Source organism: Coffea arabica, chromosome 6c, assembly GCF_036785885.1.
Source record: "Coffea arabica cultivar ET-39 chromosome 6c, Coffea Arabica ET-39 HiFi, whole genome shotgun sequence".
NCBI classification, from domain to species: Eukaryota; Viridiplantae; Streptophyta; class Magnoliopsida; order Gentianales; family Rubiaceae; genus Coffea; species Coffea arabica.
This window is the reverse complement of record NC_092320.1, coordinates 51,079,356-51,100,112: the sequence shown is the minus strand read 5'-3', so window position 1 is coordinate 51,100,112 and position 20,757 is coordinate 51,079,356. Positions and strand designations below refer to the sequence as shown.

The window sequence follows — 20,757 nt, the reverse complement described above, 5'->3', positions numbered from 1 at the left end:
TTTGATTAGTTTAATTCATTCTTAGGGTTATCCATTCAATTTTGAATAAATGCATTTGACCATTCTACCCTTTTTGAAGGCGATTCGGTCGATTTTTGAATAAATCATCCATTTTATCCAATTCATTTTGTCAATTCATTCATCATTTAACCAATTCATTCATTTGACCAATTTACCCTTTTTAGGGTCATCCAGCCGATCTTTGAATAAGTCATCAATTCATTGGACCAATTTACCCTTTTAGGGTGATTTGGTCGATTTTTGCATAAGTTATCAATATCCATTTCATTCATTTGGCTAATTCACCCATTGGTAGGGCAATCGAACCAATTTTGAATAAATCAAGTTTTCATTTAGTCCATTTGTCCAATCTACCCTTTTTTTAGGGTGATTCGGTCAATTTTTGAATAAATCAATTTCATTCAGTTCATCTGACCAATTTACCCTTTCTAGGGTCATTCGGTCAATTTTTGAATAAATCAATTTCATTCAATTCATCTGACCAATTTACCCTTTTTAGGGTCGTTCGGTCAATTCATCAATTTCATTCAATTCATTTGACCAATTTACCCTTTTTAGGGTCATACGGTCGATTTTGAATAAATCATCATTTCACTCAATGCGTTTGATCAATTGATTTCATTTAGTTCATTTGATTCATTTAATTCATTTTTTAGGGTTATCCATTCGATTTTGAATAAATAATCAAATTTCATTCAATGCATTTGACCATTTTACCCTTCTTAAGGTAATCTAGTCAATTTTTGAATAAACCATCAATTTCATCCTATGCATTTGACCAGATTTCCCTCTCTTAGGGTTTCGGTCTAAGGTTCACTGAATGACCTAGTCTAAACATTGCAATCTCTTTTACACGTCATTTTTTGTGTCAATCAAGGCAAGCAATCCATTCGGACTTTGTCCTAATTTTTAGGACAAACGTGTCTTTTCACTCCAATTAGAGGCCAAATTTTTCAAATCATTTTTTTTCACCCAATCAACTGATCGGATTCATCAGGTATTGTATGGTGCCTATTCTAGCGGATTGCATTTTCATTCTAGGCCTACCCTTGGCACAAAAAGGGTCCCTCCATAGGACATGCATCTGAATTGTTTGAACAATCACTAACTCATGTCTTTTTCTTTTTTTCTTTTTCCCTTTTTAGTGAGTTGCAGAAATCTACCAAACGATTTGTTTATCTAAAGGTATCTTTTGCATCCTCAGGTAAAATTTCAAAACAGCTTTTCGAAAAGCCCCACTATCACACGATCCCGGAGTAAAGCTTAAGAGAATCGTGTAAACATGACTACTAAGCCTCAATCATCCGATAAGACCATGGCAACTACTCAGTCGGAAACTACAAGTCCTGGAATTCAGTTGGCCGAACTACTTACCAAGTTTGAGGAAATGGCATCTACAATGACCGCCCAAAAGAAATTAATTGATGAGCTCGTTGGTAGTGGAGTGCAACCTGAGCTTGCGTCCACTAAACAAATGGAATTCGAACCATTTATCATTCCTACAATGCAAACCACTTTTTCCATGCAAGGTCCACCTGAAGGGACTTTCACCTACCCCACCATCCATCTACCATACACTTACCCTCCTAATCCTGCATTTCTCCCTACTCAAATGCAAGGTCCTCAACCTCAAGTCACTGCAAATATACCACATGAGCCACATACTTTTTATTACCCCACCACTGAGCCTTACCTGCCAGACCATGTTATTCAAACCAAACCAGAGGTGGGAGGATCTTCTGCTCCCGTTGATATGAAGTTGCTAAAGCGCCTGGACCGTTTTGAGGAGTTTATAAGGAAAAGCCAAGGTGTGAGCGAGCAAGGAGGTCTAGACTATAGCGAACTATGCCTGTTTCCAGATATGCAATTGCCGGTGGGTTTCAAAGCGCCCAAATTTAGCAAGTACGATGGAAATGGCAATCCCAAAACACACATTCGGATGTTTGCAAACAAGCTAGGGAAGCCGATAGATGATGAGAATCTACCTGTGCGCCTATTTCCCGAGAGTCTAGAAGGTGACGCGTTGGATTGGTACTCCAATTTGAAGCCTGAGGATATGAAATCTTGGATGGATTTGTCAACCGCTTTTATGAGGCAGTACGAATACAATTGCGAGCTTGCTCCAACGAGGTCCACACTTGAGGGAACCAAGAGGAAGCCATCGGAGGACCATAAGACGTATGCAAAAAGATGGAGGAAATTGGCTGCCAAAGTAGAGCCTCCCATGACTGAAAATGAGATTATTCGCACGTTCATCAAAGCTCATGACCCGCCCTACTTTGAGGAAATTTTTCGAATGACCGGGTGTTCCTTTGCCGAGATGGTTAATAAATTGGAAGAATTTGATGAGTTTGTGAAGGCCGGGAAAATTGTTAACGTGTCGACATTGAAGATGCAATTAGAGGCTCTGCAAGGACAGAATAACAGTGAGAAGAAGTCCCAATTTAAGGGAAAAGAAAGGGAAACTGCTTTTGTTGGGAAACAGAGCCCCTCAGCCAGACCTAGATTTTCAAATCACCCTACTTATTCATCCACCTACCCATACTACCCAAACTCTCGCCCTATTCACCATCCTCGACCCCGGCCAAATTACCCAAACACATCCACTATACCATATCATACTTCTCCACCAAACTTTCCAACTAGACCTCACCCTCCTTATCATCCAAGATCCACTTTACCCGTCAACCCGACCTACCACTATCACCAAACCAGTGACACCCAAAATCCAACGCCATACCGAACTTTCACCAATTTGGGTCGGCCTGTTGACCAATTATATGAGCAATTGAAAGCAGTCGGGAAAATTGGTGTTATACCTCCTAAGATCTATTTTAACCGTTTTCCCTCTGACTATGACCCTCAAGCCGTCTGCGCTTATCATTCTGGAGCTCCGGGGCATTCCACCAATAATTGTCGGGCATTGAAACATAAAGTCCAGGATATGATCGAGGTCGGAGAAATAGTGCTAAGGGAAAAGGATATACAAGGATCGAGTGTAAGTACAAATCCTTTTCCTAAACATAAGGACGCCTTTGAGACATCCACCCCTCATGAGGAAATTTGAGAAACCTGAAAAGGGGCTGAATTAGTGAGATTCCGCCCTCTTAAAAGGAATTTCGATAAATTGGGGGATTCGTTTTGGTTAAAACCAATGAAAATCATTCACGTGTGTGTCTTTTGTTTAATTTGTTTTCTGTAAATAGTTTTCAATCAAGTGACTTTGAATACATGTTTTGATCTTCATCTTGAAATGAAAAAATGTGTGTACAGTTTTCTATACTTTTTGTTACTTACGCATTCTTTCAAATTCCCCGACCTCTCTTGGATATCACTGTTCTGAATTTTGATAATAGCAATATCTCACGAGTGTGAATTGGAATTTCAAAATGAAAGGAGTAATAAGAGAGGACATCCAGAGATAGTTCAAAAAGACTCAGATGGTATAAAGAGAAACTCGAACTGAATTGGGATCAATGTTAAAGAAATGAATTTAGCATTCATTTTGAATGAAAAGTTGAAAAGTGTTCGAAGAAGGAGATAAAGTATTGAAAAGAAGTTTGCCAGTGCAAAGAGGAAACTAAGAGCAATTGGGTACCAAATTGGCAGCACCCTTTTATTTGTCCAGAAATTTCTGCCCGGGGGAGCGCTCATTCTCACAGAAATAGATGGGCAAATGTTCCCTCAGCCGATCAATTCAAATATGTGTAAGAAATTCTTCATTTGATAAACGAAAGTTTCCTTTCAAGGGTTAATGCAAAGAATGGAATGAAAGTCAGGCCTTCTTCATTTCCTTTTGAGACATTTTATCCCTAGTTATCCCTTTTGAGCCTTCAGAATAAAATATTTCGTTTGGCAACCCCTGAGAATCGCAAACCCCACACTGGGGCAAATTGGAAAAGGAAAGAAAAGCCCCGAGAGGTGAAAAGTGCTAAAACAACAAAAAGCAAAAGACAGAAAAGAAAGAACCTCGGTTGAGTATAAACTGGGGCAAATTTTGAAAATTTCAAAAGAATGGCAAAAAGCCAAAAGGAGAAATCCATCAAAAGAGAAAAAATGGAAAAGAAAAGAACCTCAAATTTAAAATAGACTGGGGCAAGTTTTGATTTCGCCCTAAAATAGGGTCAATGCAACAGTGCGATCTCAGGTCTGTTAAACCACTTTCAGAAATCTGCTTTCAAGCCTTAACTTTTCTAAGCACCTCACCAGACCCCATTATAAAAGCCAAAAAGTCCTGACTTCCATTCTTGGCATCACCTCTTTTAAGGAAATTTTCTAAGTCACATGGCAAATGATGTCAGTACGCCTTCACTCATTTTATAAGGGAAGGGGTTGCCGCACTGATGCCATTATTTCTTAAAACACATTTTTTGAGTTGATAAAGGCTATTGGCAAGATTTGTTCATCAGGTGAAAATTCGAAAAAAGGCACCTGTGAAAAAAAAAGAAAGGAAAAAAAAGGAAAAAGAAGAAGAGCGGAAAAAAAGAAAAGGTGGGGTGGTAGCCTTAGTGAATACCTGCAAGGGCGTTAAGGTCGGGTTTCATAAGGAGAAATGAGTTTGGATCTGGAAAATCGGTGTCTTAGTTCATTAAAATTTCCCTTCACCTTGTGGTTTTGTTGCCAACATCAAACTCCGGAAGAACGATATCCAAAAGGTCAAATGAGGAATCAAAGTATTTTAGTTCATTACACATAAAATTTTAAGTTTACAGGTTCATTTTTCTTAAATTAATTTTTTCTCAAAATGGATGATTGTTTTCAAATTTACGTGAGATTTTCATCATTTGTTGTGTACATAGAATATTCTTTTATTTGTTTCATGGTTTTATTCATCTCTTTGGATTTATCCAATGGCAATCCCTGCGATTTATTGGAGTTACCTGGATATCAAGTGTCTTATCAGCATCAAAAGTCGAGAGGATACGATGTGATTCCAGGAGCGAAGTTGGGTTACGAGTTTAGCAAACAGCAACCCCTATGATTGGCTGGATACCCAGGGTCTTAGTAGCATAGGAAGTTGGGGAACTTGGCACAATTCATAAAGCAAAATTAAGTTTCGCTACATCGAGGGAAAACGCCCAAGTGCTCATGTTTAAACATTTCTTGAAAGCAAGATTGATCGGATGGTGGTGGTATTATCTATTACTACAATTATTTCTATTTTTCTTTTAGATCCAAGCTCTAATAAGCCCATACTGGGGCAAATTTTTGTTATGAGAATTTGTGAGAATAAACCCACACAGGGGCAAATATTTTTGTAGTTCAATGGAGGATTTCGTCCAAGAATTAAAATAATGCATTTTTCAAATCAATCACGCTGTTTCTTTTCACAAAATTTGAGTGCATGTCATATTTTGGTAAGCCCTGTGCAGGTATCAATAGTTGAAGTCGACGAAAGAGCATCTGGTGATGTGAAAGGCCGATGCCGAAGAAAGCGAAGAAAGAAGGGAAAAGAGCCCTACACTTGGGGCAAATTATTTTTGAAAAAAATTCTCTCAAAAAAAAAAAAAAAAAAAAAATTTCAGAAAGATTCAAAATCAAGTTGGGCCTGGTTTTCGTGCCGCCAACCCTTTCAAAATCATGTTGGGCCTGGTTTTCGTGCCGCCAACCTTTCAAAATCAAGTTGGGCCTGGTTTTCGTGCCGCCAACCTTTCAAAATCCAAAATCAAGTTGGGCCTGGTTTTCGTGCCGCCAACCTTTCAAAATCAAGTTGGGCCTGGTTTTCGTGCCGCCAACCTCTTAAAAATCACGTTGGGCCTGGTTTTCGTGCCGCCAACCTTTTAAAAATCACGTTGGGTCTGGTTTTCGTGCCGCCAACCTTTCAAAATTCAAAATCAAGTTGGGCCTGGTTTTCGTGCCGCCAACCTTTCAAAATCAAGTTGGGCCTGGTTTTCGTGCCGCCAACCTCTTAAAAATCACGTTGGGCCTGGTTTTCGTGCCGCCAACCTTTCAAAATTCAAAATCAAGTTGGGCCTGGTTTTCGTGCCGCCAACCTTTCAAAATCACGTTGGGCCTGGTTTTCGTGCCGCCAACCTTTCAAAATCAAGTTGGGCCTGGTTTTCGCGCCGCCAACCTCTTAAAAATCACGTTGGGTTGGGCTTGGTTTTCGTGCCGCCAACCTTTCAAAATCACGTTGGGCCTGGTTTTCGTGCCGCCAACCTTTCAAAATCAAGTTGGGCCTGGTTTTTATGCCGCTAACTTCTCAAAAATCACGTTGGGCCTGGTTTTCGTGCCGCCAACCTTTCAAAATCAAGTTGGGCCTGGTTTTTATGCCACTAACTTCTCAAAAATCACGTTGGGCCTGGTTTTCGTGCCGCCAACCTTTCAAAATCAAGTTGGGCCTGGTTTTCGTGCCGCCAACCTTTCAAAATCAAGTTGGGCCTGGTTTTTATGCCGCCAACTTCTCAAAAATCCCGTTGGGCTTGGTTTTCGTGCCGCCAACTTCTCAAAAATCATGTTGGGTCTGGACTTTGTGCCGCCAACATCCCATTGGGTCTGAAATTTGTGCCGCCAGTGCAACCAAGGCATGATCGGGTTTAATCCCACTGATCAGTTCATCATACCGGGGCAACAATTATTTCTGGAAAAGTTTTTCCAAAAAAAAAAAAAAAAAAAAAAAAAAAAATCATCAAATATCAATCAATCAAAAATTAGGTTTAACTTCTTATTTCTTGAAGAAATCAATTTCAAATCTCAACTTTTAATTGACAAGTCTCAGCGTCCGCCACACACCTTCTACCTCTTTTCTTGACAACCACATTTAATTCACTGCCTTCAACCACCGTTAGCATCGAGTATATCTCACTAACGTGTGCGTTTTTTCATTCTACAGCCGTTAGCATCGAGTCTATCTCACTAACGTGCGTGTTTCATTTCTACCGTCGTTAGCATCGAGTCTATCTCACTAACGTGCGTGTTTCATTTCTACCGTCGTTAGCATCGAGTTTATCTCACTAACGTGCGTGTTTTCATCCTACCGCCGTTAGCATCGAGCCTATCTCACTAACGTGCGTGTTTTCATCCCACCAACACTCCATCTCATTTCTGTCTGGGTCTATCCCATTTAAATTTCTGTCTGGGTCTATCCCATTTAAATTTCTGTCTGGGTCTATCCCATTTAAATTTCTGACTGGGTCTATCCCATTTAAATTTCTGTCTGGGTCTATCCCATTTACATTTTCTGTTCGGGTCTATCCCGTGGGTCTATCCCAATTTACATTTCTGTCCGGGTCTATCCCGTAGGTCTATCCCAATTTTTTAAATTTCTCGTCCGAGTCAGTTTCATAAAAGGGGTCAATCCCCATTTCTAAAACGTCCACCGTTCGTGACGTTCGCCGCCGAATAAAGCAGGTAAGTATTTGGTGTCTACTTCTTTGTCTCAAGTTTTTCCAAAACTCAGACAAAGAGGGGCAAACTGTAGACACCAAATTTTTGGTGTTTTATTATTTATTTACTATTTGTTTTTATTTGTTCTATTTTTATTTGTCACATGTAGTTTTGTTTTCTTTTAGTTTAGTTGTTTTAGCATAGAATTTCTAAAAAAAAAAAAAAAAGAAAAATATATGTTTTAGATTAGTTTCTTCATTTAAAAGTGAAAAATTGAAAGAAATGAAAAAAGGAGAAAATGCCAAAAAAAGAAAAAGAGAAAAAATGAGAAAAAGGGAAAAATGGTTTAATGCATATGGCTTATTTTGAAAGAAAAAAAGTGAAATATTTTGAAAATTGAAGAAAGAGCTTTTAGTATAATAGGTATTATTTACTTTTTGATACATTTTAATTATTTTCAAAGAAAAGGAAAATTCCCAAAAAATATTAATTCAGGTTACAAGCATTTTTGTTTTTTATTGATTGTTTCTATTATTGTTATTATTTATATTTTGTCAATTTCATGTAAGTAAAAAAAAAAAGAAAAAGAGGAAAATTGAGGAAAAAAAGAGACATTCTAGTCGCGGCAAGCTGCATTTTGGCAGCTTGCACAAGAAGGGCCTGGGGGTTTCGACTGCAAATAAACGAAGGATTGCTGGGGTTTTAGGGTTAGAAACTGGGATATAAAAGAAAAAGAATGACAGCCGCAATGGGGAGGAGGGAGGAGATACGAGAGAGTTACGGAGAGGGAGGGAAGGTCGACAACAGCAAAAAAAAAAAAGAAACACAGCGGGAGAGGAGGAAGATAGGACGGATAACAAGAGAAATCGGGGCTGAAGTCTGGACGGCTAGGGGCTGTAGTGAAAAGGCAGATAAAAGCTAAAGAAGCTTGGGGAGCGAGAGGAAAAAGTCTGAACTTTGAAGGCTAGAGAGGTTTTGGGAGGTTTTGACGGCACAAGAGGAAACCAGAAAAAGAGAGCAGACGGCTAGTTTCTGAGAATGAAGTCTGAGGAAGATTGAAGGAAACAAAAAGAGAGCAAGAGAGAATCAGGGAGGTTGGGAAGAAACCGGGGTTAGTAGGGAAGGAAACAGAGAGATTTTAGGGAAGGAGGGTCGAAGAACGGCTGATGAAAAGTGTGAAGGAGCGAAACCCACCATAAGGCTGATTCTTCAGCCCACTTTCACAAAAATTTCTTCCCTGATTTAGCTTCATTCGTGAAGCTATCAATTTCTGCTTAGTCTACAAAGTGAAGGGAACAATTTCTATTGAGACATCTTGAAGGGAAAACAATCGGACAATCGCCCAATCTGGCCACGAAAAGAGCTGCTTTGCCTCTGTTGCACCAGTCGCGGATTGGAACGAAATCACTGCAGAAACTCTTGCTTCGGGCCTAACAATTCAGGTAATCGTTTTTGCTTCTCCCCTTTTTGTTTTAACGCTGTATTCATGAGAAACCAAATCTAAAAGGCATGAATCTTGTGATATTTTGCTGGGCTCTTTGATTTTTATCATGTTTGGCTGTCTTATTGTTTCGTTGGTTGTTTTTTTTGTTGGGTTCGTGAGGTCTTGCTTGTCAAGTTTTTTAGCGATAAGAGGTGTAAGTCTCACTTTCTGCTAGTTTGGGTTTCAAATCAGGGGTTTCATGTTGAAAATCCTATGGCTGGAGTTTGTTACTCAAAGAAGCTTTAGTTTTTCTGTTTTGGTGTGGAAAGGGGCAGTGATCGATTGGTGTTGGGTTTGCATGTTTGGGGTTGAAATGCTGAGTTCATGTTCGAATGCTTTGCTGAAAAAGTGAATTTCAGATTGCCAAACCATATCTTTTTACATGAATGTTGCTTCCAGATTTTTGCATCAGTTCTTTCCATGTGTGAGTTCCTTCCCATGTCTTTGCTTGTTGGGACATCAGATTCATGTCTTGCTTGTTTAGTTCAAAGTTTGGATGTTAGATCAAGAAAGCTTTGGTTAAGGCATATGTTTGAATATGAATCTGGTCTTGGAATGTGAAACTAAGAAAAGTTGCAGCAAACATGGTAGGAACAAAGTGCAGTAATTTTCACTTTTCGGTTGTTGAAGTTTAATAGAATTTGGTTGTAGAAGCTTCTTGTCTTGTTTTTGTTGCATGAAACCTGCATGAAGTACTCCAAGAATCCCATTGTTGTTAAGTTGTAGCCATGTTTGATTGGGAATGGACCAAAGGGCTGTATGAATCTTGTTTTGCCGAAAAGTTGCTTTCAATTGCAGTAGCTTTTGAATATCAAATGTTTGCACATTTTGCTCCAGAATTTCTGTTTAACAAACACTAGTTGACTGAGTTGGTGTTGGCAAGTTATGCTAGAAGATTGGAATGTTTTTGTTTGTCAGAGTCACAAATTATGAGGAAGTGCAGCTGTTTTGGCATTGCAGAAATTGTTTTGTTGCAGAAATTCTTCTTCTACGTAGATTGCATGCATGAAGATCTTTCAAATTTTACATTCTGGCCCCCCAAGTCTCTCCTGGTTCCACTAGGACCCAATCAATTAAATAATTTCATCAATTTGGTCCTTGGTAGTTTTAATTTCTGCAACTTCATTGTTTGTTTGATTCCAATTAGCCACCTTGCTTTGTTTAAATTGCACTTCATGCATGAATTTAAGAGCTTTATGACCATGTGAGCCCGTGTTTGCATATTTTCTTTAATTTCTTCAAATAAATTGGTGCCTTGACCATTTCTTTTATTTTGGAGGATAAATAAGTTGATTTCACTCTATTAGAGCTTCATTTCAAGGGCGGTATATCTTCTTTTATCTTTTGTGTCTCTCCTATGTGAACCAACGTGCTACGTGAGAAATACATGTCTACTTTGCTTTCTGAGCCTTTCCTTAATTTCTTTTATTTATGCCATTTACTTTTGCTTTTTATTTAAGTTTTATTAATGGGGTATGTGTACACCTCTTGGCTTGTAATAGATAGGGCTCGGCGAGCATTTGGTCCACTTCCCCTTCCCCTTGGTTGCTTGCTTTTGCTGTTACATGTTAAATTGCTTTAGTAGGCTCTTGCATCTAGTCGAGCATGCTAAGTGCTACGTGCTACGTGTTTACGAGCGTTTTGGCATGTCTACTTGCTTTCATAACCATGAATGAATGGAATGGATGAATGTACGTCACCACACTAGTCTAACGCTAGTTGTGGCTTCTTTTATCGTTTCCACTAGTCCAACGCTAGTCGGAATTCATAGAATGGGCTAGTCCAACGCTAGACCCTTAGGGATTTTCCTCGTTAGTATATCATTTGCTTGTTCACCACATATCACGCATTTTCCTTAGTTTTATCATTTTTGCATGCCCCTCGACCCCCTTTTCCCTCCATTTTAGGATTTTTGCATTACATGCTAGTTATAGGGTTCATTTGCTTGAGAGTCCCCTTAAATATGGGATATAGACGAGTGTGACTTGTTCTAAGCCTTAGCACGCTTGTATCCTCTCTATCAAAGGGCAAATTGAGTCACGATTTAGGTCTCCCCGTACCCATTATGCATGAATTCCCTAGGTTCATGCATCCACTCTATCATTACACTTTCTTTTTTTCCTCCCATTTGCACACGTACACCTTTTTATCCCTTCACTTGCACACGAACACTTTTTGCACACATGCATCTTTTTATCCCTTCACTTGCACACGAACACTTTTTGCACACGTGCATCTCTTTATCCCTTCACTTGCACACTAACACTTTTTATCATCACTTGCACACATGCACTTCATATTACCATCGCACATACCATACCTTGCCCACTCACGTGCACATTTTAACTTATGCATCTTTGTTTTCTATTACTTTTTCAAACTCAAGTCCTCACATTGCATACATGCATTCCATTCATTTGCATCCCACTCGCATTATTCGTGACTTCTTCAAAGGATCGTTATTGGGCTTCACAATTAATGTGATTGGCACCACTCAACCTTTGAAGGAAAATTTCCCCCAATACCCCTAGGTCTAGGGTTTTGCATTCATGTAGTACATCCAAATGTAATAAATTCTTTGGTTAAAATAAGAAAATCTTTGATTAAATCAACGCAACTAGCCTTGGCTAGGTCGAAGGGGTGCCTTGGATTTTTATCCTTGCCTTCCCCTTCGTCAAATGTGACTCCCGAACCTTTTTCGTTGGTTTACGTGGACTAGGAGTCGTTCAAAAGGGTTTTCTACTTTTTTCCCTTTTAAAAATTCACTTTTTGGGTGACTTGGTACACCCTAACTCTATACCAAGTGGCGACTCCATTTTTCATATAAAAAACCTTTTTGAACTATTTTTCTTGGGTCAAATCGTCGCATTTTCAAAAGTCCCATTTAGACCCATCTTTCTTTTAAATCACAATTCATTTTCCAAATCACAAATACATTTTTCCAAACCATTAATTTATTTATTTTATCAAAAAATGGGGCGCGACACTCCAGCAACTGAAGAAGAAACTGAAGAGGATATGATGAGGATACTGAAGAGGAAGAAGTGGATCCTGCCCAGTTTTGCCTAGCAAGGAGGAGGTCTGGATCGTCCAAAATCACCATTTAGGCACTTCTAGGCAAATGCACTTCATGATTAGGATGATAGTTCATAATAGCCTTTTGGCATCTTTTGTATTTTAAACATTTCATGTGTTCTGTATTAAGGATTCTATTTCTCTTCCTTTGCTGGTCTGTAAAACTATTTGATTATCTTTTATGTTTTGAATGAATGTTACTTTTGTGGATTATTCTTTAGTTTTGGATGAATGTTGCTTAATTTAGTCTGACCTCTGATTTCTGATATTGACTGTCAATAATTGATGTTGTTCATAGTGCTGTTGACAATTGCTGGTTGTTGTCAATATTGATGATGCTATGTTTTGGTTTCTGGTTTTACTGATAATGATTGATAATTGTTATTAGTATTGCTTTTTGAATACTGGTTTCTGGTTGATCTAGTGATGACAAAAAGGGAGAGAATGGATACTAATGTTTAATGATGTCAGTCTGGTGATAAGTGTAATAAAGGAATATCATTCTGAGGGGGAGTATCCACTCCTTTATGCATCAAGTAAGAAGGAGCTTTGTCTCAATTATTTTACTCCATTCATTCTTTTATCATCATCAAAAAGGGGGAGATTGTTAATTTTAGTCTATAACTTTTGATGATTACAAAATAAATGGATGTTACTAATGATCTCTCAATAGACATTTTCACAAATGGAGCAAAACAGGTTCAAAGATTAAGCACAAAGGATGCTGAAGCTGTTGGACGCACAAGAAGACTGGATCGGACGACCGACAATCATTGCGCAATTTCGGACGCATGAAGAACTTCACCCTCGGATGTCCGAAGATATTAAGTCATTCCTTCTAAGCTCACTGATCTTGATCGGACGCACATCATCAGAGCACTGGACGTACGACAAACATTGCGACACTTCGAAGGCAAAGCTTTGGAGGCATCGGACGTTCGAAAGAATCGAAGAAGAATTCTCAGTTTCACTTCCTACTTTCGGACGCATATGCTGAAGGCACCGGACATCTGAAATAATTCAAGAAGATTTCTTGAGCTCACTGCCCACGTTCGGACGCAAGAAATTGGTCAATCGGACATCCGACACTGACAACGGCTAGTTGACTTTTCAACTGCCTTCTATCCGTTGGGAGCATTAATTGAAGAACTTTTTGGTTTCATATAAATAAAACAAAGTCAATTACTTCAAAGCACTTTTGCACATTGAGACTACATAAGATCAAGAGTGATTTTAGTAGAAAAATACACTTCAAAGAAGATTTGTAATATTAGTTGTGTAAATTTCGATAAACTTTTTTGGTGTGATTCAATTACTTCAATAGTGTAGATTTGTGAGGGTTATCCGAGTGATAGTAAAACTTCCTTACTTGACCAAGTGTGGCTTAGGGGTAATGGGGAAGTGATTCTTCCTTTGTACACAAAAATTGGTTGTAAGTTGATCAACTTGAAGAAACTTGTTCACTAAAGTGATATTCAAACTCAAGAGGAGTTTGGTATTTGGTTTGATATTCTTTCTCTTTTACTTACTATCTTGCTTTATAAATTATTCATCTCTTCTACTCACAAGCACTTGTGCTTTCTCATTAATTGCTTCATTATATGGTCTTTTAGAAAAAAGGACAAGTACTCAAAAAGTAACTCACAACTTGGGCAATTTTTCAAACTACCTAATTCACCCCCCTCTTAAGTTGTTTTCTATTCTTACAGAAATTTATCATTATTTGAATGATGTAGCTTGGTATCGTGGATTTTTCTAGTTCTGTCCCTAACTAGACTTATGATTTTTCCTTTTGATCCTGCCTAAGATTGTGACGCCCCCACTTCTCCCTAAGACGAACCAAAGGGTATCCGCGGGACGCCTGCCTAACTCTCGCCAGGACTCAAGTAATTCCATTCAATCTTATTGTCGAACTACACAACACAAGTAAATAACTTAAGCACAGTAAATGCGGAAGCGTTTAACTTTAACAATAGTCATCCATTATCCAACCCGCACGTCGGGTGTTCAAAGTACATCACAATTCCCAAATATACATCACGCCCCAAAAGTTACATTTCAATTCCAAAAGTACTACCCAAAACCAAGGGCATAGCCAAAATATAATAGAAATTCTAAACAAAAGCACATCAGGAGGGTTTTTCCAGTACACCTCCGAGTTTAAATCTGTTAAGGAAAACAAATCTACAGGGTGAGCAAAACGCTCGTGAGGCCAAGAACACACATGCAGGCACATAGTTCAGGTGATATCTTGCAAGTAATTAATAATGCCAACAAAATGTAAATAGAAACAATTCAAGGATATAGTAGCTCTCAAAAGCTAAGTTCCACTGGCTTTGCCAGTTCATTCGTATATCTTCCCGCGATGACTCTCCGTCAACTGGGTTGATATTTCCAAACCGTAGATCACCATTTACTTCTCATCCGTCCACCATACACCGCTTCGGACCCGCACGACATTTATAAGGCGATACTCCACGAGTATGTCAAGCAAGATCTCTCAATAGATCAAACTTATCATGTGAATCCCATGACTCACCGAGATTCCCGACCAAGCCTATGCTGGCTCGAGTTCCAAGGTCGCCCTATGAGTTTAGGCGTCCTCCATGTATTATGTAAGTGTCGAGGAGATTCACTCCAACGACGTATGCAGCCATAGCATACCATGTCATGTATTCAAGCATTTGACAGGCTTAAGCATGTATTTCAGGTCATGTAAATCATACAAACCAGGTTAAACATGAGTCATTTGTTTCAAATGAGAACGAGTGCGATAAAATACACACTCGACTCCATTTTTCAAAACCAAGTAGGCTAAGCATGTAATCAGGTAAGCCAAGCATGAATCAAGTCCATAGAGTTCAAGTAGTCATACACTTGACACTCACCAGGTAAAACGAGAAGAAAAGGGCACTCGAAATTCAAGCATCCACCGAGGGATTCTCTTGAAATTTCTTTTGGGTGCCTGAACAATTAACAATAGACCATTACTACCAATCCCCAAACAATGAGGAAAGTGCACACTAACACGGTCTAGAAGTATCTCGAAAATTGAATCGGAGTTCCTTTTTTTTTTTTAATCGAAACTCGAACGAGTTATAAGACTCGAGTGAAAATAGATTTATTATCCTAAAAATCATTGGATGGAAGCGAGTACGTGCGAGTAAATCTCGAAACGAATGACCGAAGTCGAAAGTGGGCTGGCCACGTCACAATCCGGCCGGAATCTGGCCGGATATCCCGCCGGATTAGAGGCAGTAGCCATCCTCAATTTTTTTCAAATCCCAACAGTAATCCAGCCTCCTATCTGGCCAGAAACTGGCTGGATTCAAGGCCAGATTCCAGCAAAATGCTTCCCGCGCGGATTTCATTTCAAATGTTCAAAGTTTCGATTTTTGGTACAATTTTTGAAAAATCATAACTTCTTTTCTACAAGTCAAAAATTGATAAACTTAGTACCGTTGGAATCATCTTCCAAAGTACTAAAATTTTCTAGAAGAAATCTTTCCACGAATCTAAGTGGAAGGAACTTAAATTGTGGCTCAAATTTGGTAACTTGAGTTACCAAGGTCGTTTCAAGTTGGTTTTTGGCCAACTTTGAGAATTCGGCAAAATTCACTCGATTTGAACTAGCCTTTGAAATTTGTAAATCAATTAGAGTTGCAAGTAAGGGTTTTAACAGAAAAACCAGATCAAGAATCGGAGTTTCGAGCACCGAGATACGGTAGCTCAAAGTTAGGGAAAAATTCAAAACTGGTGAACAAAAGATTTGAGATTCCAACTTTGGGACTTTAGTTAGGTATCGAAATGAACTTGGATTGGTACAAAATTTGGCAGTATAATACTCCTATATAAAGAGTATCCCTCTATCAAATTTAATGAAAAAATACCTTCGGGAAGGTAGTCAATCAAACAACCAAAGTTTTGAAAATCCTAAGACAAAACTGCCTTGAGCCCTTTTGTTTTCCATTCCAAACATTTGGTCAAGGAAAAATTCCTCAAACATGGCTCATTAGTGTAGGAAAAGCCTAAGGAACATTCATGATACATTTTGTAAGTTTTTAGCACCAAAATATTCAGTTAGCAAGTCTACACCAAGCCTTGCATCAAATCTGTCCAAAAGTTAGGGCTTTCAAGAGTAGGGCAGGTTCCGTATTTTGATCACAAATCACTCAACGTAACTCGGAATTGGGCATGGTTTATGGCGTTGGAAAACGCATTCAAAGAGATATAATTTCACAGAAGAAACCATTTTGAAATTCGGCACACAACTAGCTCAAATTTGAGCCACAAGTTGCAGCCTAAGCATTTCGTTCCGGGAAAATAGAGAAACAGAGCAGCCGACTTTAAATGGTTGGTTCGGCTCACATACATGGAACCAAAATGTGTATTTTATATCGTCAGAAAGGTGGGAATTTCTAGTTTCAAATGCCGCTAACGGCACTTGATTTTGACATTGGAGTACAGAGTTATGGTCCAAACATGAAAGCTAGTCAGAGCATTACGGGAACAGTTCCAGATTTACTAGCTTTGTGAAATCAATTTATTTGACCCACCAAACATCAATATTTTTCAATGAAATTTTATACACCATCTATACAACATATAAAAATCATATATAAGTCATTACAACCCCAAAATTCTGCAGAAATGGGTACGTTCAAAGCAAGGGCAGAATTGGAACTTTTCCCCTCATGCATTTCTTGATGTTCATACTACTAATACACCATTAATCTACCATTTTGAGCACTAAACCAACATTAAATTCATCATCAATCATCACATCAGCCATCAAGACAAGGGTGGGAGTTCATAAAGCCCACCTTCCAAATTTCCAACAATAACAACCACCCATATGAATACAAGAGTTTAAAGGTGTTAAACAACCTCCATAAACCAAGGTTAGAGTGTCGGATCATTGCCTACTCTAGTTGATGACCAAGGCAGAATTTTCGGTCCTTAGAGGCTCCATGAAAACCGTGGAAAACTGCTCCTTTTGATAGCTAGATGAACTCTCCAAGTGACAAGCTAGGTGTAGTTAAATTTTGGTTGAATTTGGTGAAGGTTTGAGCAAGATTTGGAGATGAAATTTGCAAAGCTTGGAGTTGTTTTGTTGCAGCTGATGGCCGGCCAAGAGAGAGACTATGAGAGAGAGTGTTTGGTCCAATTTTAGCTTCCTAAGGAAGATACAATGTGTGGTGCAAAATCACTCCAAAGTCAACTCTCAATAGTGCGCGTAGGGCGCGTTTGGGCTCGATTTCTCTCGCATTTGTTTCACTAGTGCACTAAACCTCTAATACACTTATATTCATACAAATATTATTCATTCTTAATTGTTCCAAAATAATGGTCTAAAGTCCCTCAATTAAGCGCGCTCATGAAAACGCGTATTTCCAATTTAGGCGCGATAAAGTGAAACTTTCAAGAAATTCTTATAACAATCGTGCCACTAACTATCACTTGAGTACTTAAACCTAAAATTACCTATTTTAGGACCATTGTACATGTCTCCAAATTTTCGAGCTTTTTGAACTCCCAATTAGCTAAAGTTTTCAGACACGTTTTCACTATTTACATTAATCGAGCTTCAAAAAAATTAATTTTTGAAACGAGTCACTCAAAAAATGTAATGAAGTCATAAATCCAGGTATTTAAGTCTAACAAGGCTAGAAAATAATAATCGAAACAAATATTCAAATAAATAATTAAATGAGCAAAGTAGAAGTCGAAAAATAATAATTTTTACGAGTTCTCACATCCTCTCCCCCTTAAGAAAATTTCGTTCTCGAAATTTACCTTGATTGGTGAACAGGTCTGAATACTTTTCTTGAATTATTTTTTCGACCTCCCAAATTACTTCCTCCAACCCATGGTTCTTCCAAAGGACTTTTACTAATGGTATCCGTTTATTTTTCAATTCCTTCACCTTCCTATCTAGAAGCTTAACCGGTTTCTCCTCATAGGTCAAAGTCTCATCAATTTCAACATTTTCGGTCGTAAGATGTAAGAAGGGTCCGGATGGTACTTTTTAAGCCTAGATACATGAAACACATTATGGATTCGAGATAAACTCGGCGGTAATTCCAACTTATAAGCTACACTCCCCACACATTGGATAATCTTGTAAGGCCCTACAAACCTTGGTTGTAATTTCTTTCCTTTTCCAGACATCAATCTTGCTTTCAAAGGTGTAATATTGAGAAACACCAAATCTCCAACAGTGAGAAATACCAAATCTCCAACAGTAAACTCCAAATCCTTTTTTCGATTATCGGCATAACTCTTTTGGCGGCTTTGGGCGGTCTGAATTCTCTGGCGTACCAACTTTACTTTCTCACTAGCTTCTTCAATCCAAGATACTGTGGTCGAGTCTAAGATTTTTCGTTCACCTATTTCGTCCCAACAAATTGGAGACCTACATTTCCGACCATAAAGTGCCTCATACGAGGCCATCTGAATAGAAGAGTGGAAACTATTGCTGTAAGCAAATTCTACTAAAGTCAAAACTTACTCCAATTCTCTCCAAAGTCCAGAACACAAGTCCTTAACATGTCCTCAAGAGTTTGAATTGTCCTCTCCGACTGTCCATCAGTCTGGGGATGGTAAGTGGTACTAAAGTTCAACTTAGTCCCCAATACCTCTTGCATTTTTACCAGAATTTCGAAACAAATCTCGGATCCCTGTCGGACACGATACTTACAGGTATTCCATGCAACCTAATGATCTTATTCAAATACAACCTGACCAGCTTCTCTAACGGGTATTTCATATTAATCGGTAGAAAATGAGTCGATTTTGTTAATCTATCCACTATTACCCAAATTGCATCATGGCCTCTCTGTGTTCTTGGTAATCCCGATACAAAATTCATGGTGATATTCTTCCATTTCCACTCAAGTATTCCTAAAGGTTGCAAAAGTCCTGATGATTTCTGATGTTCGGCTTTAACCTGTTGACAAATTAAGCATGTTTGAACAAATTTAGCAATCTCCTTCTTCATATTCTTCCACTAACACAGACTCTTTAAGTCTTGATTCATTTTATTTCCTCCTGGATGTACCGTAAACTTTGATCGGTGTGGCTCTTCTAAAACTTCTTTTTTAAGCCCTTCATCCTTTGGCACAACTATCCGATTCCGAAATCTCAATATACCATTCGATCCCAAGTTAAAATCCGACTTGTCCCCCTTTTTAATCTCTTCCAACCACTTCTGTACTTCAGTGTCCTTTCCTTGAGATTCCTTAATATGTTCCATCAAAGTGGAATTCAATACAATATTTCCCAAAATTACTTTCCTCGGTTCCAATACAGGATTCCAATAACTAACTTCTTCCAACAATTGGAATACCTTAATCATCAATCCAGTCATTTGTACTTGACGATTCAAAGCATCAGCCACTACATTAGCTTTCCCTGTATGGTACTTATTTGTACAGTCATAGTCTTCCAGAAATTCTATCCATCTACGTTGCCTCAAATTCATCTCCTTTTGAGAAAATAAGTACTTAAGGCTTTTGTGGTCTGTAAAAACTTCAAACGTTACTCCATACAAGTAATGTCTCCATTTTTTCAAAGCAAAGACCAAAGCAGTTAACTCCAAGTCATGAGTCGGGTAATTCCCTTCATGTGGTTTCAATTTCCTAGAGGCATACGCTATCACTCTGTCATTTTGCATTAAAACATATCCTAGTCCTTCCTTAGATGCATCTGTATAAACCATAAAACTATCCTGTCCACTTGGTAGAGCTAACACAGGTGCTCTTGTCAACCGTCTTTTCAACTCCTGAAAACTTTCTTCACACTTAGAACTCCATAAAAACTTCCTATTCTTCTTGGTCAATTCAGTCATGGGTCCAGCAATTTTCGAAAAATCCTGGATAAATCTCTGGTAATACCCCGCTAATCCAATAAAATTTCGAACTTCCGTTGGGTTTTTCGGTCTTTTTCACTTTGAAACAGCTTCAACCTTAGTTGGATCCACTTTAATCCCATTCTTAGAAATTATATGTCCCAAGAAAGTCATTTCTTTTAACCAAAACTCACACTTGCTAAATTTAGCATATAATTGATGTTCCCTCAAAATTTGTAAAACAATTCTCAAATGCTTCTCATGATCCTTCACATTCTTAGAATACACCAATATGTCATCAATAAAGACCACCACAAATTGATCTAGATAAGATTTAAAGATCCTATGCATTAAATCCATAAAAGCAGCAGGTGCGTTCATTAACCCAAACAGCATCACGGCAAATTCAAAATGCCCATATCTCGAGTTAAAAGTAGTTTTGGGTATGTCCTTCTCCAAAATCCTCAACTGATAGTAACCCTGTCTCCAATCCAACTTTGAGAATACTACAGCCCCTTGCAATTGGTCAAATAATTCATCAATGTGGGGTAAAGGGTACTTATTCTTAATTGTAACATCATTCAAGCCTCGGTAGTCTATACACAGTTTCAGACTTCCGTCCTTCTTTTTAACAAACAAAACTGGGGCTCCCCACGGCGAATCATTTTCCCGTATAAACCCCCGTTCTAACAAGTCTTGTAGTTGCAATTTAAACTCTTTCAATTCAGCTGGGGCCATTCGATATAGCGTCTTAAAAATAGGGGCTACTCCCGGAGTTACGTCGATCTTAAAGGCTATTTCCCGTTCCGGGGGTAGAGACTCTAACTCTTCGAGAAAAACATCTGGAAAGTCTTTCACTACAGGCATGTCCTCCAAATTCACCTTATCACTAGGGGTGTTAATAAGAAAAGCCAAATGCCCTTGAGCTCCTTTACTTAACAGCTTTCTAGCCTGAAGTTCTGAAATAAGTGCAGATGAAGCTAATTTACCCCTTACATCCAGT

The 20,757-nt window shown here is 38.6% G+C and overlaps 1 protein-coding gene across 1 annotated transcript; it reads left to right on the top strand.

Annotated features, from left to right (window-relative positions):
• Positions 1-1,303: 1,303 nt before the first annotated feature.
• Positions 1,304-3,088, top strand: LOC113693239 (uncharacterized). The gene has a single exon (XM_027211802.2). The coding sequence runs from the start codon at positions 1,304-1,306 to the stop codon at positions 3,086-3,088; it is 1,785 nt and encodes a 594-aa protein (XP_027067603.2).
• Positions 3,089-20,757: the final 17,669 nt, after the last annotated feature.